The 25,079-nt window shown below is 42.9% G+C and overlaps 1 protein-coding gene across 6 annotated transcripts in view; it reads right to left on the bottom strand.

Moving 5' to 3' along the window:
- The window catches only part of PKNOX2 (PBX/knotted 1 homeobox 2), a 711,797-nt gene that overhangs the window by 78,555 nt on the left and 608,163 nt on the right, over positions 1-25,079 (bottom strand). For all 6 annotated transcript variants that reach the window (XM_037882447.2, XM_037882446.2, XM_043534121.1 and 3 more), the window contains 2 exons: positions 14,802-14,931; positions 13,761-13,858 (listed from right to left, as the gene is read on the bottom strand). In XM_037882447.2, the coding sequence (XP_037738375.1) occupies positions 13,761-13,858; positions 14,802-14,931 (228 nt within the window). The remainder of the gene's footprint in view (positions 1-13,760; positions 13,859-14,801; positions 14,932-25,079) is intronic.

Below are 25,079 nucleotides of genomic sequence, written 5' to 3' on the forward strand. Positions count from 1 at the left end.
ACAAAGTCAGTCTCACCAGATCTTTCACAGCCTCCCATCCACCAGGTAGCTTTTCTGGAGAACACGTGAGTATGACTTTCCATGACCTCCGTGACTTCTGAGCAGTTTGGGTGTGTGGGAGGGGGCTCAGGGCTGGGGCAGGGGGTTGGGGTGCGTGGCGGTTCTTACCTGGGGGGGCGCTCCCTGGCTCCCACTGACATGTCCATGCAGCTCCTAGGTGGAGTGGCTGGGGGGCTCTGCATGCTGCCCATTCCTGCATGTGCCAGCCCCGCAGCTCCTATTGACTGCGGTTCCCAGCCAGTGGGAGCTGCAGAGCCGGCATTGTGGTGGGAGCAGTACGTGAAGCCCCCATGGCCGCCCCTCCCCCTAGGAGCTGCAGAGACATGCCGGTTGGATCTGGGTAGGGAGCCCACCAGCCCCGCCAACCCTCCCCCCCTCCAGGACCAGTAGGGGTCCCACACCATGCGCTGCCGCCTGGTCCCCCCTCCCAGCACCAGCAGGGGTCCTGGGCTGTGCGCTGCCATCCACCTCCCCAGAGCACTCGTGGTCCCACGGCTCAAGTTTTATAGTAAAAGTCATGGACAGGTCTCGGGCCGTGAATTGTTGTTTACTGCCCGTGACCTGTCCATGACTTTTACTAAAAATACCTGTGACTAAAACGTAGCCTTACACATAAGTGATGCGGCCACTGAATTCTCCAAAATGTTCACGTCTCAAATGAGCAGGTCTCCCCCAAGCAAAAATAATTAAAAATTATAAATAATGGATGGCATCTCCATACAACTGAAATGGTGCCCACAGCCATCTGTGCGGGATGTCAAGGGGATCCCTTTGGAATTTTTTGCCTTGGGTGCAGGCAGTATTATGGAAGGCTGCCATTTCCATAGTTTAGGCTGAGAAGAACTTTCTGTTTAAGAACTGACTTTCCAAGTGCTGAAAAATCCACTTCCCTAGGGGGTTTGTCATAAAATGTGTTATGCTACAAGAGGGACTGGGATATACATTGTGCTATAAATTTAGGGTTATTTGGTCAAGGGGTTCCCAAAATATAGGCCCTCTCCAAAAAATGAGCACTTCGAACATTTTCAGATTTATATAACTTTTTTTGCTGAGTGCTACAGAAAAATTTTGGCTCTGACCCTCATAATAATATTGTGGTGGATTGAAAACTTATATGGCATGACATTTTGATTGAGAAACTAGAATGATACAGAATCAACTTGGCACATATTAAATGGATTAAAAAACATTGCTAACTGATAGGTCTCAAAATGCAATTGTAATCAGAGAATCATCACTGAGCACTTGTATTTCTAAGTGGGGTCCCACAGGAATCAGTTTCTGACCTTATGCTAGTTAACATTTTTATCAATGATCTGGAAGGAAAAAATATCAGCCGATGACACAAAGATTGAGGGGAATGGCAAATAATGAAGAGGCTGGGTCCCTGATGCAGAGCAATCTGGACTGATTGGTAAACTGAGACAAGCAGACAATATGTATTTCAATTCAGCCAAATGTAAAGTCATACATTTAGCAACAAAGAATGTAGACCATACTTACATGATGGGGGACTCTATCCTGGGAAGCAGTGACTCTGAAAAATACTTGGGGGTCAGAGTGCATAATTAGCAGAACATGAGCTCCCAGTGTGATGTTGTGGCAAAAAGGACTAATGCGATACTTGAATGTATAAACAGGAGAATCCTGAGTAGGAGTCGAAAAGTTATTTTACCTCTGTATTTGGCACTGTTGCAACCACTACTGGAATCCTGTGTCCAGTTCTGATGTCCACACTTGAAGAATGTTGAAAAATTGGTGAGAGTTCAGAAAATAGCCACAAGAATGAATGAAGGATTAGAAAACATGCCTTATAGTGAAAGACTCAAGGAGCTCCATTTATTTGGCTTATCAAAGAGGAGGTTAGGGGTTGCCTTGATCACAGTCTAGAAGTACCTACATGGAGAACAGAAATTTCATAGAGGGCTCTTCAGTCTAACAGAAAAAGGTAGAACATGATCCAATGTCTGGACATTGAAGCTAGACAAATTCAGATTACAAATAAGGTGCAAAGTTTTAACGAGTGTAATTAACTATTGGAACAATTTACCAAGGTTTGTGGTGGAATCTCCATCCCTGGAAATGTTCAGATGTTTTTCTAAAAGATCTGCACTAGTTCAAACAGGAATTATTAATACAGGCCTGTGTTATACATGAGATCAGACTAGATAACCACAATACTTCCTTCTGGCAGCATAATATATTAATCTGAGTGGGGTCCTGGTCCATGATGATGGCTCATAGGCAGTGTGATAATACAAATAATAAATAGCACCCCCTTAGATTTGGGAGCCAAGAGGGGCCATTGTGATCATATACATGGTCCTCCTGCATAACATCGCCCAGAAAATACTGATCCCGGATTCCTCATCCCTGAATCAATAGAGCTAGATCTAATCCTGTGGGTCAGTGACAGTGTATGGACAAGAGACCACAACATAATGCAGAAAATGGTAGATTTTCTTGGTTATGTAGCATAGTGTGTGCCATGTTCCACTGTAGTGTCTGATCCACACTGAGGATAATCATCTGTTGCCACCACTTTAACTCTTTAACTCAAATAGTAGATGTCTGTACTGTGGATCTGAAGTTCTTGTAGGTATGTGGCAGTTCTCCAAAAAAGGCCATGCATTTGGAGTTTAATGTACCCACCCATATGTCCTGTGGCAGAGCTCTGTCCTTGTCTCCATGGGTCCTGCATTTCCTGGCGGATTTCACTAATCTCAGAAGCTTACTGTGACCCTCCACATAGCCCTTCTCTCTCTAGAGGCAAGGGTCACAGCTTACTGAGCCATTTTCATCATAAGCCAGCAAGGGAGCTGAGGAGAAGCAACCTTCCCTCGCACAGTCTCTGTTGTCTCCCAGTCTCAGTGATTAATTGGGGAAGGGAGGGGGGAGCCTGGGCCCGCCCTCTACTCCAGGCTCCAGCCCAGGGACCCTAATAGTAGCAGCTATGGTACCTGACTTTTTGGAAATAGGACATGTACAATTCCCTGGGCCACTTCCTCACAGCAGCCCCCACTCAATATCTCCTTCACCGATACCTCAGGGCCTCCTTCCTTGCACCTGATATGGATTTGTACTGCTTAGTTCCTCCAACAGTGTGGCTTCCTCCTACAGCTCCTGACATGCGCACCTCACTGACTAACTTTTAACTAGTTCCAGCCAGCCCTTGATTGGCTTCAGGTGTCCCAATCAACCTAGCTAGCTCCACTGCTTTCTAGAAGGATCTTAATTGGCCCCAGGTGTCTTGATTAACCTGAAGCAACTGCCATTTGGTTAGCATGGTACCAGGGATTTGTTTAGCCAGGAGCTAACATACCTGTTTGTCACTAATTCACTAAAGCCATCTGGCCTTGCCCCGTCACAATGCACACACATCATATCATTTGAAAGTTTATTTTATGTACTGTGACAAAGTTCTGCCTCTGCCTTGGTGGGTCCTGTGCTTATTGCCGGATTTGCTCGCCTCAGAGATTCAGGGCGGCGCTCAGTTTGGCCACTTTTGCTAGTGGCTCAAACCTGCCGTTCACTAAGCTAAGCTCATCACTGGCCAGCATGGGGAAAAGGAAGGAGAACAATCCCCACAGTCTTTGCTGGTCCACCTAGTGGGACCCACAGTCCAGGTCAACACTTCCTGTATCCAATAGGGAGTTGGGAGGATGGGGGGAACCTGGGCCTGGCCTCTACTCCGGGTTCCAGCCCAGGGCCCTGTGGATCACAGCTGTCTACAGTATTTTGTGTAACACCTGTGTGACAGCTACAACTCCCTCGGCTACTTCCCCATGGCCTCCTCCCAACATCTTCTGTATCCTCACCACAGGACCTTCCACCTGATGCCAGAGAGCGTTTGTATTCCTCAGTCCTCCAGCAGCACGCCCTCTCACTCTCAGCTCCTTGTGCGCCCCTCACTGACTGAAGTGAGGTCCTTTTTAAACCAGGTGCCCTGATTAGCCTGCCTGTCTTAATTGATTCTAGCAGCTTCTTAATTGGCTCCAAGTGTCCTAATTAGCCTGTCTGCCTTAATTGGTTTCAGCAAGTTCCTGATTGTTCTGGAACTGCCCCAGTTACCTTACCCAGGGAAAAGGGACCTGCTTAACCTGGGGCTAATATATCTGTCTTCTATCACTTTCCTGTAGCCATCTGGCCCGACCCTGTCACAGTACATTTGGATGAGATATGATATGGAGCTGTCAAGTGGTGCCATAAACCTGTAGGCAAGGTTGAATGATAGTAACAAAATGAGTCTTTTGGGTTTTTTTCCCCACAGTTCCAGAAACACTGCAACATAACTACATTTTTTACTGTAGAAGTTAATTTCAGCACATTAATGTGTACTTGTTGGTCAAAGCTACCAATCACCAGTGTATTGAAAATTGATTGGTTTTGCATGGGCATTTGTTTAGAAATCATTAAGCCGTTTAGTATATGACAGATGTTGACATTTTGCAATATACTAACATGAAATGTTCTCAAATTCTTAATTTTCAAATTGTGAGTATAATAGCTTTAAATAATTTCAGTTCAAATTTGCTGACCGGCTCAGTCTCACACTGAAGTTTGTGCTCCAATAGCAGTAGATTGCATGCCCATAGTTTGAACTGCATAGTTTCATATTATGAATATGCAAAAGCTATGAGAAAAAGAAACGGCCTAACAAGAAGTAATGAAGACTAAGTCCACAAATAAGTCCTTGCCTCTGCACTGAAGAGGGATGAAGAGCATGTTAAAACTCCTACGACCCATGTTATCTACAATATGACAAAGCCATCTGATCTTGAATCACGTCTGGATGTGCTTACCAACATATCTGTGATGTTATTGACATGAACTGTGACCGTATAGATCATTGTTGCAACCAGGGTCCTATGGTTGCACCAGGTCTTGTACAGAGAAGGTCAAGTGGGATGTCTATAGAAAGGTTGTAGTTTGTTGGTTATGATTCTGCTGTCTGTATTTGTGTATCATTTTTGTATTTGAAGTTATGAATACTGGCTATGTACTTGTAGATAAATGTGTTTGATTCTAAGTAGCATCAGTGAAGCATTTGGTCATACGCTTGAGAAAGGACTATTCTCAGTAAGTGCCTAATCAAGAAACATTTAACGACAATGGAGTTTGGGAGATGCCAATCCACATCTGAGCTTTCCTGGGAATGTTCAAACTAACATATAAACAATGGTGTCAGCCTGCAAAAAGCTGAATCATTCATAGACATGTGACTTGCCCAGGTGGCTACAAACTCCATCTTGTTGCTGTGACTTTGCACAGAAGAACAAATGGGTTTCCGCCCACAAGAGAAAGACTATAAAAGGCCCTGGAAACCCCACCATTTTGTCTTCAGCTGTCTTAAGAGATGGCCTCTCCAACCCCAAGAAATGCCTGAAAGAAACTGGAACAAAGGACAATAATTATGGGGGTGTGAGTGATTGCTGGACCCAGACTAGAAGGAGTCTAGTCTGTGAAAGACGCTTATTGGAACATCTCTGAGGGTGAGATTTACCTGCATTCAGTTTCATACTGTATTAGGCTTAGAATTGCGGGTTTTTTTGTTTTATTTTGCTTGGTAACCTACTTTGTTCTGTCTGTTATTACTTGGAACCACTTAAATCCTACTTTTTATACTTAATAAAATCACTTTTTGCTTATTACTGAACCCAGAGTTAGTGACTAATACCTGTGGGAGCATATCTCTCTATCAGTGTTATAAAGGGTGGACAATTTATGAGTTTACCCTGTATAATCATAGAATCATAGAATATCAGGGTTGGAAGGGACCTCAGGAGGTCATCTAGTCCAACCCCCTGCTCAAAGCAGGACCAATCCCCAATTAAATCATCCCAGCCAGGGCTTTGTCAAGCCTGACCTTAAAAACTTCTAAGGAAGGAGATTCTACCACCTCCCTAGGTAACGCATTCCAGTGTTTCACCACCCTCCTAGTGAAAAAGTTTTTCCTAATATCCAACCTAAACCTCCCACACTGCAACTTGAGACCGTTACTCCTTGTCCTGTCATCTTCTACCACTGAGAATAGTCTAGAACCATCCTCTCTGGAACCACCTCTCAGGTAGTTGAAAGCAGCTATGAAATCCCCCCTCATTCTTCTCTTCTGCAGACTAAACAATCCCAGTTCCCTCAGCCTCTCCTCATAAGTCATGTGTTCCAGACCCCTAATCATTTTTGTTGCCCTTCGCTGGACTCTTTCCAATTTTTCCACATCCTTCTTGTAGTGTGGGGCCCAAAATTGGACACAGTACTCCAGATGAGGCCTCACCAATGTCGAATAGAGGGGAACGATCACATCCCTCGATCTGCTGGCAAGGCCCCTACTTATACATCCCAAAATGCCATTGGCCTTCTTAGCAACAAGGGCACACTGTTGACTCATATCCAGCTTCTCGTCCACTGTCACCCCTAGGTCCTTTTCCGCAGAACTGCTGCCTAGCCATTCGGTCCCTAGTCTGTAGCGGTGCATTGGATTCTTTCGTCCTAAGTGCAGGACCCTGCACTTATCCTTGTTGAACCTCATCAGATTTCTTTTGGCCCAATCCTCCAATTTGTCTAGGTCCCTCTGTATCCTATCCCTACCCTCCAGTGTATCTACCACTCCTCCCAGTTTAGTGTCATCTGCAAACTTGCTGAGGGTGCAATCCACACCATCCTCCAGATCGTTTATGAAGATATTGAACAAAACCGGCCCCAGGACCGACCCCTGGGGCACTCCACTTGATACCGGCTGCCAACTAGACATGGAGCCATTGATCACTACCCGTTGAGCCCGACAATCTAGCCAACTTTCTACCCATCTTATAGTGCATTCATCCAGCCCATACTTCTTTAACTTGCTGACAAGAATACTGTGGGAGACCGTGTCAAAAGCTTTGCTAAAGTCAAGAAACAATACATCCACTGCTTTCCCTTCATCCACAGAACCAGTAATCTCATCATAGAAGGGGATTAGATTAGTCAGGCATGACCTTCCCTTGGTCTGTATAAGCTTTATACAGAGTAAAACAGATTTATTTGCGGTTTGGGTCCCAATGGGAACTGGGTATCTGGGTGCTGGAGACAGGAGTGCCTGCTAAGTGGTTTTCAGTTAAAGCCTGCAACTTTGGGGGACGTGGTTCAGACTTGGGTCTGTGTTTGCAGCAGGCTAGTGTGTCTGGCTCAACAAGACAGGGTTCTGAAGTCCCAAGCTGGCAGGGAAAATGGGCTCAGGGTAGTCTCAGCACATCAGGTGGCAGTCCCAAGGGGGTCTCTGTGACCGAACCCATCACAATATCTACTGCAATGCATATAACATCAGATGTATAAGAGTCTCTGCTGAAAATAGCAGGTGTTGGTGAAGAACAAATGGAGAGATTTGTGAGAGGTGCACTTGATTCTGATGGGACATATAGCTTTTTCAGCCCAGTTAAGAAATCTGGCATCAGAACATTTGCTGACATAGCCAAGAAAACCATATCTAAGTCTGGCAAGCAAGGGACAGTCACAGCAGCTATCAGTCCAGAAACTGTTTTCCACACAGGCCCGTCCTTAGCGAGATGCAGTGATGATGTTTCAATGGCAACTGTTCTTTGTCACCCAGTAGGACCTGTTTCTATGTCCCTCTTGGATACTGATAGAACAATGAGAAGAACAGACAAAGCTGAATTAGGGCATCAGCTGGAAGCTCAAGCTGAAAGAATCCAGAAGCTAAGACAATGTAACATAGAAACCATAGTGTACATCAGAGGTGTCATGGCTATCATACACATGATGGCTGGAGACAAATCCCACACATTGATGAATTGGCAGCTGAGTACCTAAGGCAGATCCTAGAAGGTTTTAACCAAGTTAATTCTGTAATTAAAGTCTTTGACAAGACACTAGGCAAACTTCCACCATGGGAGGACATATTTGAAGAACATAAGAATAGCGATACTGGGTCAGACCAATGGTCCATCTAGCCCACTACCTTGTCTTCTGACAGTAGCTAATGCGAGGCGCTTCAAAGGTAAACAGAACAGGACAATTATCATGTGATCCATCCCCTATAGTCCAGTCCCAACATCTGGCAGTCAGAGGCTCAGGGACATTCAAAGCATGGGGTTGCATCCCTGACCATCTTAGCTAAAAGCCATTGATGGACCTATCCTTCAGGAATATATCTATTTCATTTTTGAATCCATTTATACTTTCGGCCTTCAGATGGCCCTGGCAATGAGTTCTAGAGGTTGACTGTGTATTATGTGAAGAAGTACTTCACTATGTTTGTTTTAAACGTGCTGCCTATTAATTTCCTTGGGTGACCCCTGGTACTTGTGTTATGTGATGGGGTAACTAACACTTCCTTATTCACTTTCTCCACACCATTCAGGATTTTATAGATCTCTTTCATATACCCCCTCAGTTGTCTCTTTTCCAAGCTGAAAAGTCCTGGTCTTTTTAATCTCTCCTCATATGGAAGCTCTTCCTTAATCATTTTTGTTGCCTTTCTCTGTATCTTTTCCACTTCTAATTTTTTTTGAGATGGGGGACGACCAGAACTGCATGCAGTATTCAAGGTGTGGGTGTACCGTGGATTTATATAGTGGCATTATGATATTTTCTGTCTTATTTATCCCTTTCCTCATGGTTTCTAACATTCTGTTAGCTTTTTTGACTGTTGCTGCTCATTGAGCGGTTGTTTTCAAATAACTATACACAATGACTCCAAGATCTTTCTTGGGTGGTAACAACTAATTTAGCTGTTTCTGTATGTATAGTTGGGATTGTTTTCCAATATGCATCACTTTGGATTTATCAACATCGAAGAGCATGTCAGAAGTGCATTTTAGCAAACAAAGATTTGGATGTCTACGCATTGGTGATCCAATATCTGGTTTGCCATCATCACTTCAATGGAAAAATGTGGATAACAAACTACTTCCTGCATTCTTCAAAGGACCAATGGCATCTGAACTTCTATAAGACCTTATTTGTGCCTGTACCAGCAGGGGCTTCTACACAATCAATGTCCGTAGTCAGAACAATCTTCCCCGTACAGAACTATATACATGCAAGGCAATGAAGATTGGTGGTAACCCATTGTGACCAAATGCACCCCTACTCCGCACTGTAAAAAACATGCCTTGTGAGATATAATTTGAAAACTAATAATGCACTGGTCAATAATATTATGATGAAACGTGTAACAACATTATTTGTAAAGCTATGAATTTCCCCAGAATGATGTTGGTAGCACAAGTTCAAACCCATGTAGCCCCAGTTAGCCAGGACTGGTCAAGCAGGTCTTAAAGGAATGTGTGTGTTTTACCTCAATTTACATATGAGTACTAAACAAAGTTCTCAAAACTGCAATACGGAGACAAGGCAAATCTGCATTTTAGCAAACAACAACATGAAACCTCTTTTACAGTGAGACTCCTTGTCCCTGTCATCAATGGGTGACTGAACTATAAAAGTGAGGGGTAGAAACACGCTATCTCTCCCTATCCTTCGCTCTCTCTGTTTCACTTAAGAAGACAAAAGAAACAACCTTTGGACTCTGGGAGCAGATCCTGGCATGAGAATTTGATTAGCACTGTTACTGGGTACCTGTGGTAAAAACTTCACCTTGACCCAAGTCTAGTTTAAGTTTAGAAAATGTTTTATCTTTATTTCTCTTATAAACACTTCTGACTTTAATACCTGTACTCACTTAAAATCTGTTTCTTTGTAGTTAGATGAACTTGTTTTATTCTTTAATCAAAATGAATCCAGTGCTGTGACTTGTTTGGGTAACTCCATTTAAAAGTAACAAGACGGTTGTATACTGATCCCCTTAGAGGGACAATGGATCTAGCACACCTGGACTGTCCAGGAGAGTGCTGGACTGTGCAGAACACATGTTTCTGGGAGTGTGTTTGGGCCACTCTGCAGGTAGTAACCAAGGCTGTTGGAAGCCAGAGTGTGGCTGGTGTTTGCTGACAGGCTGCTGGGGTCAGAGCTGCTGGACCAGAGCTGAAGCTATACACAGACACTCAGGAGGTGACTTGCATGCTGTTTGGCTGTTTGTGAGGAGCCCAGGTTGGGAGCTACAGCAGCAAAGCATTGGGAGGCACCCCAGATTTCAGGGAAAGTGGTGACACAGCTCCTCGCTGGTCTGGATTGTACCCCAAAATGTCATGCCCACACTCCCAACAGAGACCACAATGGTGAACAAGAGGATGATGGTGATACCTGTACATATTTATTATTAGATTTTGTTTAACCCTTAGGTTATTGTTGTTGTGATGCTTTGAGATCACAAAAAATCCAATTTTGTCTTAGTTTAATGACTATGTATTATTTAACAGCCAAATGCAAATATTTCAAAGTTGTCATTTTAACGTGTTGGTGTCATTGTTTGTGCCATGACCATAGAAATGGAATAACTTGACCACTCTGCATCATATCTCATCTCGAAGTAGATGCAATGAGTTTTTTTATGATGTGTGTGTAGAGAGGGTAAATTAAGTTGACCAAATTGGTCGTGTCTGCTGTTCCCCTACTGGATTCAGACCACAAAGGGAGGAGTCATTGTAGAATCGCAGGACTGGAAGAGACCTCGAGAGGTCATGTAGTCCAGTCCCTGCACTCATGGCAGGAGTAAGTATTATCTAGACCATCCTGGACAGATATTCGTCTAACCTGCTCTTAAAAATCTCCATTATGGTTCTGTGTGACAGAATTTCAGTTTTTATAACTTGTTTTTTAAAAAAACCTAAAACTTCACACACACGACCTTTATTAAAAGAAAGTTAAAACCACAAAATCAAACACTAACTGGGCAGGAAACACCAATGCAACCTTAAATCTGCCTCTGTGAGTGTGTGTGTGTGTGAGTGTGTGTATTATGACACTCTTTAATTACATGAGTACAGAAACAGAAGGACCCCTGCTTCTGTTACGAAGGAGGCATATAGTTAGGTTGCACAGACAACCTTATTTCTGGCATTTTGTGTGCTTAAATCTGCAACCCTTACCTTCAGATATAGTTTTTTTGTATGAAAAAAGCATGAACATCTGTCAGCTAGATTTGACTCTGTCTTTACGCATTTCCAGTGGAAGGCTGGGAAAATTTTTTAGCCCAGTGAATACAAATCTCAGTATTCTGAATCAGTTTCTGCAAATGCCTATAATTTATGAAAAGGGAGGGGGAATAAAATGGAAACAAACTAGTGATGAACAATGAAACAAATGAACCTTTTCACTGAGCTCCATAATTCATGTGCGTGGGAGCTGTGGATGAGTGATTATGGCGATATCTTTTGTTGACAGGACAGATGTATTATCCTGTGCATTGCTGTATATTGTTGTATCACTTTTATTCTATACAATGCAGATCATTCAAAAATTTGCTGTTGCCTCAAGCAGCACGGGGGTCATTTTCAGGTTTAAACTAGTGTCAGTGGTGGATTCTCTGTAACTTGAAGTCTTTAAACCATCATTTGAGGACTTCAGTAACTCAGCCAGAGGTTTTGTGGCCTGCAATGTGCAGGAGGTCAGACTAGATGATCACGATGGTCCCTTCTGACCTTAAAGTCTGTCTATAACCCTCCAATAAATTGCTCAAGTTCAGCCTAATTCACATTAAAATGTTTGATAATCACCTTAGCTGTAGCTCTGGAATGAACCAAACTGGTGGCTATCTCAGAGAAATGCCTGTTTGCAATTCCTCACAATAAAAGGTTAACTATTGTGTATTTTTTCACTGTAACTCTCCACATTTCTGAACACTCTGAGACTCAATGCATTCATCTTTCTTTGTTAAGGACGGGCCTTTCAGAAGTGCTGGACATCCACAGCTTCTATTGCCTCAGTCGCATCTGCCAACTAGGCCATAATTGTTTTTGAATGTTTGTTTTTTAAATATTGTCTCTTCAGTGCAGGGTAAACCGCGTACAGAATTTACACTCGGCTTGAAAGTTATCAACACATTTCTAGCTAGACCACTTCAAGTAAATAGAAAACTGATTTTTTTCCCCTACAAACTGACATCAAATGTACGTGTGTTCCTGATGGAAGAGTTTATTATTTAATTCTAAACCCCTGTGAAAGCCAATGCATTTTCCTTATGATTCTTTGTTGTTATGACTCGTTGTTCATAGCATGTTTCTAAGTGTGGTGTTCCACATACATTTCATATAAACGACTTCTGTGGACTGCATAGCACTACAAGATGTTATATGTGTCTGTCTGAGGTTGTAGAAAAGACCAGTATGATATGTTTTTGTATTATCTTGAGAAAGAAAGAGTGTGTGATCATGTAATTAAAACCTGAGCCAGATTCACAGGTACACTCCAGCTGCTTTGCACCACTGTGATGCAAAGCAGATGTAAACCTAGCTTAAGTCGCTGCTTAAATGGATTTATAGCTGCTTTGCATCACAAGAGTGCATCATGTGGGTGAATCTGTCCCTGTATTTATAATGCATTCAAACAAAGAGGCAGAGTTACAGTTGTGTGAGCAACCTTTAGTTTAACCTCTCTTGACTTTTGTGTGATTAACTGTAATTTTATCATTAACTTTATATTGTATTTTTTGCATTCCATGTGTATAGTTTTATTTTTTACAAGAAAACTAAACAAGGAGCTTTGTTCTCCCAAGCTTCAAAGATCTGCAACACTGAACTGCCAAAGAGCTCTGGAGGAACAGAGCTTTATTTCAGCAGAGGGCAGTTCTAATTACCAGACCCTGAACTCTCTGAAACATTAGGCCCTAGCTAGTTCAGGTCTCTTCAGTGGATGAGGCAGCCCACTACTAAGATAATGTAGCTAACCACAGCAGGAGCACATACATATTTGGGATTCAGATCCTAAAAAGTCTTACCGAAATATGTGTTCATATAGGGCAAGCACAGGACTCCATCAGTCTGTCAAACCTATTGCAATAAGGTCAGAGAATAACTTCACTGAATCTCCCTGCCCCTCAGAAGTGGATTATCATAGAATAATAGAAGATTAGGGTTGGAAGAGACCTCAGGAGGTCATCTAGTCCAACCCCCTGCTCAAAGGACCAACCCCAACTAAATCGGAGCCTTCCTTTGACTTACTTCACACAGGCTGGTCATGGTCATGGGTCTGCATCTCCTCAATGACGTTCACATGTCACGGGTCAGTTACTTACTACGAAGCCAGAGTGTTAGTGCAGGATCAAAACGCAGATCTCCCTTTGACAATCCATCACACTTGCATTAACCATAGGTCTGGCTGGATGTCCCGGGCCTCATCATGTGTGAGTACCTACCCCCCACTGATTTTAATGAGAGCTGTCCGCTGACAGAATGTCTGGCTCCTCATTGCTAAGCATATTGTCAGGAACTGCTGGACCTAAAATCTGCTAAAAGCAGTGGCAGCTGTTGTTTGTAACTGAGTCTGCCTGCACAATTTAGGTGAGAGAGCAGGAGTGAGTGTGAGAGGGGAGAGAGCACAAGATAGCTCCAAGGGGAGAGTGTGAGAGGAGGGAACATGAGATTATGTGCAAAAAGAGAGTGTGAGAGCAAGTATGTGACCAGAGAGAGAAGGAGCTGAGACAGGGCATGAAAGGAGATTGTGGGGGCAGAGGGAGATGTGAGAGCAGTGGATGAATGAAAAATGACCATGCTCTTTCCCTGTAGTTGTTCCCCTTTCAAAACTTTAAGGAAACCAGTGCTCTGGCTTAGCCCTTTCAGGCCTCTCAGTCCCACTCATCTTACCTGTGTGTTCTGGATCTGTATGGCTCCTTGTGGGATTGCTTGGGTTACCACTTGGCCCTGAGATGTTACCATAGTTACAGGCTGGTAAAGGGCTCCACCTGACAAAGATATGGTTCAAAGCAGAGTTTTAGGGAAACAGCTGGTATTTATCACTCCAGGCTGGCCAAGGGGAGGCACATGCTCAAGGCCAGTGGTGTCACTGGTCTCAGCTGCAGCTCAGAGTTGTCATGAGAAGTCAGTTTTGAAAGGAGCATATTAACACTTTTAGCAGAGCTGCACACTGTCCAGTACAAAAGCACAGGGACTGGACTAGCCAGATAAAACTGGGTCTAGATCCATTCCTGTAGTTCAAGCAAAGGATCACAGTAAAAGTATGACAAAATAATGTCATTCCCTTCCAAAGCCAAGAGCTCTCAGGTTCTGGGGCCCTGGGGCAGTCCCAGCCGGAGTGGCTGTGAGGGGATAGAACACTGTCATCCTTTTCTGGGGCTCAGAAGATCCCTGGAACTACAGAATTTGACATTCTGCAAAGCAGAAATGACAGAAGGGTGATGCATCACCACTACAGCTCTGTTTAAAAACACATCAATTCTGCACTGGACAAATTGATCCTGGGCCACAGGTCGGTACCCAAAGCAGAACTAGAGTTGCTGAAATAACAGACACTGCCCAGCTCACAAAGAATGGTCTGAGACAGTAACATGAAAATGAACCTACTGGCTACCAAGGGGCCAGCATGCAGTATTGTGAGCCCTGATCCAAGAAGGCAGAGCCAGTAGAGTCATCAGAGCTCTCCCGCTGTGCAGTTAATTATCTCAGCTTTAACAGAAAGACAGGTGTTCCCATTTCACAACATTTGAGTCAGAAGACACTTGGACGTGCAAAGTGCTGCCCAGTTCCATGCCATACCTTTCATTTCACAGACATTTGCTCTGCCTGTTCTTACTCAGGTTTTTTTTTCCTTGTCATCTAAAGAAAAGAACCTAAGCATGCAAAAGATGTGACTAACATGGTCAATGATGTACGTTGCACGCCTCCCACCTGACACAACTTGTGAATTGACCGTTGCCATGGAGATGTTCCCCGGCTGCAGCGCTGATGCTGGGACCACAATTCCCTGGGGGTTGTTGGCCACTGCAGTCATTGAGTTCGGAGAATTCTGCAGCAAATCCTAGAGAGACCAACACAAACCTCAGCTTATACAAAGATTCCAGACACAATCAGCAGAAACAAGCCTTATTGGGAATTAGCCTTCGATCAAAGGGTTAATTCAATACTAACCCTGTGCTCATCTGCAGACTGAGATTTTTAGGGGTCTCAAAGCATTTTAGAAATATTAATAAACAGAGAATAAAATATACTTTTTTCCAACAATGAATTTCTGTTGTACATATTTAGATATTTTTTTTCCATGGGAAAACTTCAGAATGTAATAAAACAATATATTTCCATTTAGATTCCAATTTTTTTAAATGCTTTCATTCTATCTGAAATTTCATTTCATTTTAAGTGACATTCACATTTCAATTCAACCTTCAGAAATGAAAACAACTTTTTGAAATTTTGGATTTTTGTTTTCTCCCGTTTTTGCTCCTGAATGGAACAGAATGTCTAGTTATTGGTTTTTTAATTCTTTCCTCTCTTTTTAACATTTCCCTTTTTCTACTTTAACTTTTAAAAATGTCTCCAACTTTGGAAAAGTTACCAAGTTAGAAAAATGAACTTTGCTAACTCTTCCCCTCATGATTCTGATCCATGCTGGCAGTTCCTGTATTCCTGTGTCTTTCTATCTGTGTTTGTGTAGCATCCATCAAAATGGGGCCCCAGTCATTAGTGGGCCTTTGGGAGCTAAATATGTACACCTGTGTTCGAAGTTATGAATATTGCGTGTGTACTGGCTTGATTTTTTAAGTAGCCTTTGTAAGCATTTGGTCAGCTTCTTGAGAAAGGAATGTGCAAGTTAAATGCTCAATCAAGAAGCACTTAACAGACAATGGATCTTGAAGATGCCAGTCCACATCTGAGCTTTCCCAGGAATTTGGCTTGGGTGGTAAGAAACTCAGTCATACATGGACATGTGACTTGCCCATGTGACTCCAAAAGTCCATTTTGTAGCTGGATTCTACACGGGGGGCAGGGGGGTGTGTGTCCACCCACAGGAGAAAGTCTATTTAAACCCCTGGGAGACCCCTCCATTTTGTCTTCTGCTGGCTAAGGAGATAGCCTCTCCACCCCCAAGGATACCTGAAAGAAACTGGAACAAAGGACAGTAACTACAGGGGGTGTGAGTGATTGCTGGACCCAGACTAGAAGGAGACTAGTCTGTAAAAGGAAGCTTACTGGAATTCCTTTAAGGGTGAGGTTTTTATCTGTATTCAGAGTTCTTACTGTATTAGATATGGACTTGTGTGTTTTACTTTATTTTTCTTGGTAATTCACTTTGTTCTGTCTGTTATTACTTGGAACCACTTAAATCCTACTTTCTGTATTTAATAAAATCACTTTTTATTTATTAATTAACTCAGAGTATGTATTAATACCTGGGGGGAGGGGGGGCCGAACAGCTGTGCATATCTCTCTATCATTGTTATAGAGGACAAACAATTTATGAGTTTACCCTGTATAAGCTTTATAGAGGGTAAAACGGATTTATTTGGGGTTTGGACCCCGTTGGGAGTTGGGCATCTGAGTGTCAAAGACAGGAACATTTCTTAAGCTGCTTTCAGTTAAGTCTGCAGCTTTGGGGCACGTGGTTCAGACCCTGGGTCTGTGTTGGAGCAGACTGGCATGTCTGGCTCAACAAGACAGGGTGCTGAAGTCCCAAGCTGACAGAGAAAGAAGGGGCAGAAGTAGTCCTGGCACATCAGTTGGCAGCCCCAAGGGCGTTTCTGTGATCCAGCCCATCACACCTGTGTCTTTCTATCTGTGTTTGTGTAGCATCCAGCAAAATTGGGCCCCAGTCATTAGTGGGCCTTTGGGAGCTAAATATGTACATATGGTTACACAGTAATAAAGCTAAAAGAAAAGGAGTACTTGTGGCACCTTAGAGACTAACAAATTTATTTGAGCATAAACTTTCATGAGCTACAGCTCACTTCATCGAAAGCTTATGCTCAAATAAATTTGTTAGTCTTTAAGGTGCCACAAGTACTCCTTTTCTTTTTGCGAACACAGACTAACACGGCTGCTACTCTGAAATCAGTAATAAAGCTGTCACCTGACCTGCAAGGGCAATATACAGCTCCTTTCCCCCATCATGGCTGTGATTCTGTACGATTGAAATATGACCTTGTATATCAGTGTTACTACCACTGTTATTGTAACAAATCTTATACAAAGTATGTCATGTAAGGTATCAATGAAAAAGTTAGAATCTATCAAATATGATTATCCTGTTTGTATGCATGTTTCATCTTTGTAACTAAAGTTATGAACATTGACTATGTACCAGTATTTCAAATGTATTTGATCCTGGGGTAACACCCACCATGTAAAAACTACATTCAGGACAGACAGCTTTGTGTTGATGGCCCCTCAAGGGCAATTAACTCTCACAGTGGGCCATAAAAGAAACTCATTCCACCCATTGGCTCTTCCTGCAGATGCCTTAACCTCCATGTGGCCAATGGCTTGCTCCTGTCAGTTAGCAAGCCATGCAAAGGCATGTGACTTGCTCAGAAGACCCCATCTTCTGCCTGTAATTTTCCACAAACTGAGACTGGGAGCTTTGTTTGGGACAGAAAAATTCCATCCACCTGGGAGAGGGTGTAAAAGACCCTAGAAACATCCCCATTTTGTCTTCATTTCCTGCTTCATTTCTCTGGGTTGAATTTCTAATAAGAAAGCTCTGAACAATGACTGATGACTACCAAACTGATTGGGTAATTTCTGGAGAGACTTGAAAACTAGCAGTTTATTCCATCACTGCTTCAAACCTGATACAAGTACTTTGCAATGACTGTATGTATATGATTTCCTTAACCATTTTAACTCTCTATTTCTTTTCTCTTAAAAATAAACCTTTAGATTTTAGCTATTAAAGGATTGGCAACAGCATGATTATTGGGTAAGAGCTGAGATATATATTAACCTGGCTATGTCACTGGTCTCTTGAGATCAGAAAAACCCTTTGTTTGATGAAATTGGTTTTCAGTAACCACTCATCATAAGTCTAGTATCTGGTTGGTGAAATATATGCTGGAATGCCTAAGGAGAGTGCATTTTTGACTTCTTGTGGTGAGTTAAAAGTTTACTTTTGTTAATGGCTTGGTATATCTAATGGTAGAATAACCACCTGTTTGGGGTGAGTCTGCCCTATTTCTCAGCAGTTTGTCCTGAATCTGGTATTCTTAGCTGTAACCCACTGAGGCATGGTGACAATGGTGCATATATATATGAGCAGCTGAAGAGCCTCTTTGCCAATCCCTGGTTCCCTGTGCTCTCATTGTAGGCAACACTGAAGGTGGGGCTGACAATTTCTTGCTCAATCAGATCCAGGCTGCAAACCCCTCATTCACACTGGTAAGCTGTTGTTCTCCAAAGCAGTCCTATTGACTCCACTGGTAGCTGCTCACCATTGTGAGTAAGGTATTTACAGTGTATAAGTAACATCTTCCTTCTAGTCAATTCTAAAACTCAGAAATACATGCTGTACTTCAAGTGCAATACTCAAGTCAACGTTCGCTGTGGAGCCACAGCAGAGCTCACTTCACCAAGTACTGAAATGCCACCGCCTTGAGTGCGAAGCGTGACAGCTGACAAAGCCGTGCACAGCCCAGGGCACTATCTGCAAGTAACAATGATCAGCACTGTAGAGAAGAAACTGTCTATTAATGGAATGAATGGGTAACAGGCTAAGCCCATGTGTAGAGATGCAGGGTTCCTAAGTAGATACATCCTATTATCAGGGTCTTGAACACTGCATGAAAGTGCAAGGTAATTTCTGCTGAGTTATTCTGTCAGGTGCATTCAGCAAGCTCTAACTACAGCATAAGATCTGGAACTTCTCTCAGGTCCCATCTTCATGCTCTCAGCAGAAATAACTGACACCTAACCGAAAATAACTGCTGGAGTTAGAGAGCTATCTACAGTAGGGCTACATGGTACAGCTATGGATAGGGCATCTCGAGAGAACCAGGATGTGGAGCAGAGGGGTTCTGCAGCAAAAATCCTAGGGACAGCCATGCTAGGGAAAAAAGCTTCAATGAAGTTTAGTTTTTGTTACTTACATGGCATAGATTAATAGAGTCACTGATTTTAAGGCCACCATTTTACCATTGAGTCTGATCTCATGCATTAGTAGGCCACAGAATTTCACCCACTGATTCCTGCATTGAGATAATTAACTTCTGGTTGAGCTAGAATGTATCTTTTAGAAGGACACTCATTCTTAATGTAAAGAATTCTAAGGATGGAACTCCTTTGAAAGCTGCTCTTAGGTATAGCTACCCACACTGTGGCTGGGGAATGCAGAGGCATATAGCAGGGGCCTTGGTGCAGAGTGGTTGATTGAATCTACTTCTCTCTCTATCAAAAGAGAAAATCCCTCTTATTCCATCATATCCACCCCATGTCTCATCACCGAAAAGATCAGTACCTTTAAGGGACTGTCAGCCAAATACTGTGAGCAATACATTTCAATCAAAATTGCTCTGTAATAGCCACAAACACCTTAAAATTAAGGCAATGAAGTAGGAGGAAGAGGATTCTAGGCCCACATGAGGAAGCAAATTCTGTTCAGATCCACCTATGTGGAATCAGGTATGAATCTATTACATTAATTGCCTCACGGGGCAGCAAAGACCTTCTAGTATTCAGCACTATCATTACCTGCCTGCTGCAATTTCACTCCTCCGCCCCCCATGACAGCCGCAGTTTCCATGTGAGCACTCTGCTGAGGAGCTGCTTTCTCACTGCACTTTGAACATGAGTCCCACAGGGGGCCTTGCTTTGTCTTTTGCTTTCTGAGGCTGCCAGGATTATACAATGCCAAGAAGGACAACTAGATACGCTGAAAATCAGGGATTTTAAATGGGCACATTGATTCCCCCACGCTGTGGCCTCTTGATGCTGACAGACCATTGCCCATAATCATAAAATTCCTTAGCTTGCAGGACAGAGAATTGATCTTGTGTGGACCCTGTAAGGCCAGCAAGGGAGATGTCTCTTCTTTTACCCCAATTCCTGCTTAGAAACACAAAAGGGAAGAGCACTTATTCCCATCAGATATAATCTCTGCAATAAAAACTTACCTCTGTACATCTCAGTTTCACCAGGACACTCTCAGGCCTGGCCCATACCTAAAACTCTATCATTCTACTCTATGGCAGGGACTTCCTCTTTATCCTCCCCCTGCAGAGCTGTCTAGTAGCCATCCAGCCAGCCCAGCAATACAGAGAGCGAGCTCTGCATGCATGGGTCTACAGGGGGAGCAGCAGACTGCAGCCTAGAGCACACTATAGCAGCAAGATAGAGAGCAGGATTCTGGCTCCCACTTCCCAGCATGTATCCTTGTGATAGAGAGAATGACTTCCTGGTTCCTCCAGGGTTTAGAGGAAAAGATATACTGATGCCCCAGGAAGACAGAAAAGCTCAAGGGCGATGCAAGCAGGAGTGAGAGGAAGAAAGGAGAGGAGAGAAATTTCAGGGAAGAAGGAGTGAGCAAAGAGGAGGGGGGGATTTGACGGCATAACAAAAAAGCCAAAGAGGAGATGGGGAAACTTGAAGGGAAAAGGGGAGGCAGTGATGGAAGGGAGAAAAGAGAGGGGGGAATTAATAGGTTTGATGTTGTGGTGGGGGATTGATGGATTTATGACTGGAGACTGATGCAAATACTGTAATGCATATTTATCTAATATAGAAATTGAGACACTATAACATTTACATAAAATCTCTAGATGCCCAAACTTACAGCCCTGATAAGTAATGTCTGATACCTGGCCAGGCTTGATATACGTGCTGCTAGATTTTCAGAAGGTCTGAGGAGATGGCAAGACATCCCAAACGTCATTACCTTCTAATCTAGCCATTACTTAAAGAAATGGATAGACTTTTTTTTTCTTTAAGCTATTTATTTCCACCTATATTGGTTTATTAACTTCTGGTTAATTCTGCAACATGTTATGGTTGATCATGGTATATTATGAGCAACTCTTCTGACTTCTTTATTAGCCATGGTATGCAGCAGCTGAGAACTGTGCCCTTAATGGTGCCTACACGATGAGATAAGTTACTGCTTGTAATAGCAACGGTAAAAGCACAAGTTAAAACATCTGCTAATATGGACTGCACAAAACCACTGTCAGTGCTTTGATCAGATATTTGTTCTGGAGACATGGGTGAAATCCTGGCTGTACTGAAGTCAATAGCAAAACTCCTATTGACTTCAGGAAGGCCAGGATTTCATCTATGTGTGCTATGCCACACTTCCAAACTCTCTTATTTCCCTATAGCATGAATAATTTGATACTGCAATGATCAGTACAGACAAAACCTCCACCAGTAGGTGATGCAAAATTTTTATCTTAGTGTTAACTTGTCTTGGCTCAGGGGATGGATGTAGGAGCAGCTTAAGTCTTGTCTGTGGTGTTAGCGTTGTTACTTGCAGTGTCCCAATATATCCTTTTGCTTCCATAAGCAAGTATCACACCTGGTGTCAGCAGCTTCAAGATGGCAAGAGAACTTTAGCCTGAGAAGAAACTGCCTAGTCATGCAGATGCAGTTGGAATCCATGAGTACTTGACAGATGGAGCCGCTTCTCTCTGTGAATGAGTGGTCTGATGAGAAAGCAGCAGAGTAGCTCGCAGTGTTTTTGGATGGTGATGCTAAAGCCTTTTACCAGCTGTTTCCCAGTATGGGTCATGGGTTTTAATGACAGTTACACCAACATTTGCGCAACTGCTATGAATGGCAATTGGCCCTTTCGAAATACCAGAAGGAAGAGCAAGCTAGGAGGTGACAGGGAGGGGAACCCTGTATCGTTATTTGTGTGCATGGAGTTTTGATACAACTTTCCCCGGGCCAACCTGGCCAGAAGATGGCTCAAGTGAAGTAGAACATGCTGTGCAGAATCAGAACTGTCAATGCTGGGAGTGGGAGTGGCAATATGGTGGCAAGGTATCAGAGAATCTGGTGTGAAAAGTAGTTTATAAATGGTTTCACAGGGGAAGAATGACATGCTGGATAAACCTATGGACGAGATTATATGCAGAGTTACAAATGTGGAAGAAAAAATTGAGGTTTCCTTAAAAGGTATCAGCTGTTAATTCCCAGCCCCAGGGTGACTCTTTTATACCAGATGCAGCTCTTCAAGAAATGATGCTAGTTAAGTAGCTAAAAAATTGGAGGAGGCCCACCTGAAAGCTACTACAGAGCACTTAACCAGGAAGAAGAGGTGGTTGAGGCTTCTTTTAAACCACTCACAAACTCATCCAAAGCCCAGGACTTGGTGGTGAGGGGGGACTTCAACTCCCCAGACATGTGTTGGGAAAATAGCACAGCAGGGCACAGATTATCCAACAAGTTCTTGGAATGTACTGGAGACCATTTTTAATTTCAGAAGGTAGAGAAAGCTACTAGGAGAGAAGCTGCTTTAGATTTGATTTTGATGAATAGGGAGGAACTGGTTGAGAATTTGGAAGTGGAAGGCAACTTGGGTGAAAGTGATCATGAAATGACAGAGTTCATGATTCTAAGGAATGGTAGGAGGGAGAACAGCAAAATAAAGACAATGGATTTCAAGAAGGCAGATTTTAGCAAACTCAGGGAGTTGGTAGGTAAGATACCATGGGAAGCAAGTCTAAGGGGAAAAACAATTGAAGACAGTTGGCAGTTTTTCAAAGAGATATTATTAAGGGCACAAGAGCAAACTATCACACTGTGTAGGAAAGATAGGGAGTATGGCAGGAGACCACCCTGGCTTAACTAGGAGATCTTTGATGATATAAAAATCAAAAGAGTACTACAAAAAGTGGAAACTCGGTCAAATTACAAAGGATGAATATAAAAAAATAACACAAGTATGTAGGGACAAAATTAGAAAGGCCAAGGCACAAAATGAGATCAAACTAGCTAGATACATAAAGGGTAAAAAAAACAACATTCTACAAATACTTTGGAAGCAAGAGGAAGACCAAGGACAGGGTAGGCCTGTTACTCAATGCAGGGGGGGGGGGGTGGACAATAGTAGAATATGTGGAAATGGCAGAGGTGCTTATGACTTCTTTGTTTCAGTTTTCAAGAAGAAGGTTGGTGGTGATCAGACGTCTAACATAGTGAATGCCAGTGAAAATGAGGTAGAATCAGAGGCTAAAATAGGGAAACAAGTTAAAAATTATTTAGAAAAGTTAGATGTCTTCAAGTCACCAGGGCTGAAGAAATACACCCTAGAATATTCAATGAGCTGACTGAGGAGAGATCTGAGCCATTAGTGATTATTTCTGAAAAGTCATGGAAGATGGGAGAGATTCCAGAAGACTGGAAAAGGGCAAATATAGTGCCCATCTATAAAAAGGGAAATATGAATAACCCGGGGAATTACAGACCAGTCAGCTTAACTTCTGTACCTGAAAAGATAATGGAGCAAATAATTAAGCAATCAATTTGCAAATATCTAGAAGATAATAAGGTGATAATTACCAGTTGGCATGGATTTGTCAAAAATGAATCGTCTCAAACCAACCTGATAGCTTTCTTTGACAGGTTAACCAGCCTTGTGGATGGGGGGAAGTGGTAGAAGTTGTATATCTTGACTTTAGTAAAGCTTTTGATAATGTCTTGCATGACCAAACTAGTGAAATGCAACCTAGATGGAGCTACAATAAGGTGGATGCAAAACTGGCTGGAAACCCATTCCCAGAGACTAGTTATCGTGGTTTATAGTCATGCTGGAAGTGCATAATGAGTGGGATCACGCAGGGATTGGTTCTGGGTCAGATTCTGTTCAATATCTTCATCAATGATTTAGATAATGGCATAGAGAGTACACTTACAAAGTTTGCAGACAATACCAAGCTGGGAGGGGTTGCAAGTTCTTTGGAGGGTAAATGATCTGGACAAAGTGGAGAAATGATCTGAAGTAAATAGGATGAAATTCAATAAGGACAACTGCAAAGTACTCCACATCAGAAGGAACAATCAGTTGCACACATATAAAATGGGAAATGACTGCCTAGGAAGGAATACCGCGGAAAGGAATCTGAGGATCATAGTGGATCACAAGCTAAATATGAGTCAACAGTGTAACGCTGTTGCAAAAAAAGCAAACATCATTCTGGGATGTATTAGCAGGAGTGTTGTAAAGAAGACCAAAGAAGTAATTCTTCTGCTCTACTCTGCGCTGATTAGGCCTCAACTGGAGTATTGTGTCCGGTTCTGGGCGCCACATTTCAGGAAAGATGTGGAGAAATTGGAGAAAGTCCACAGAAGAGCAACAAAAAATGATTAAAGGTCTAGAAAACATGACCTCTGAGGGAAGAATATAAAAATTGGGTTTGTTTAGTCTGGAGAAGAGAAGACTGAGAGGGGACATGATAACAGTTAAGTACATAAAAGGTTGTTACAAGGAGGAGGGAGAAGAATTGTTCTTCTTAATCTGTGAGGACAGGACAAGAAGCAATGGGCTTCAATTGCAGCAAGGGAGGTTTAGGTTGGACATTAGGAAAAACTTCCTGTCCGGGTGGTTAGGCACTGGAATAAACTGCCTAGGGAGGTTGTGGAATCTCTGTCATTGGAGATTTTTCAGAGCAAGTTAGGCTAACACCTGTCAGGGAAGGTCTAGATAATACTTAGTCCTCCCATGAGTGCAGGGGACTGGACTAGAGACCTCTCGAGGTCCCTTCCAGTCCGATAATTCCATGATTCTATTTGCAGGCATTCCATGGGTCAAATAGAAAAGACTGTTTCCAGTGTGCATCCCTGGCCAGATGACATTTTCAGTCAATGTAAAGGCAAAGACTATTGGAGTTGGAATAAGCAGAGGGTAGCCACACTAAAGGAAATTTAGACGTTTCTGATGAAGTAGTGGCACCATCAGCAACTATTAGAAGGGGCCATATGAAGAGTTGCCCATGTTGTTATTACTATGTATCTGGACACATCGACAGCTAGAAAACTACAATGCCGTTGGACTCAGAATCTGAAATAAGTTTGAGTAGTGCTGAAAGGGAAGAAAATGTGCAATGCAAGAGTTAAATTGGTGACTATTAATCTTCAGACACTTCACACTGTAGGCCTTGATGGAGCCCTAGGCATAACTAACAGTGTGAACCAAAGGCTGTGAACCAGAGTCGGCCCAGTCTTGGCAAAACAACAACGCACTAG

The sequence above is a fragment of the Chelonia mydas genome, chromosome 22, assembly GCF_015237465.2.
Source record: "Chelonia mydas isolate rCheMyd1 chromosome 22, rCheMyd1.pri.v2, whole genome shotgun sequence".
NCBI classification, from domain to species: domain Eukaryota; kingdom Metazoa; phylum Chordata; order Testudines; family Cheloniidae; genus Chelonia; species Chelonia mydas.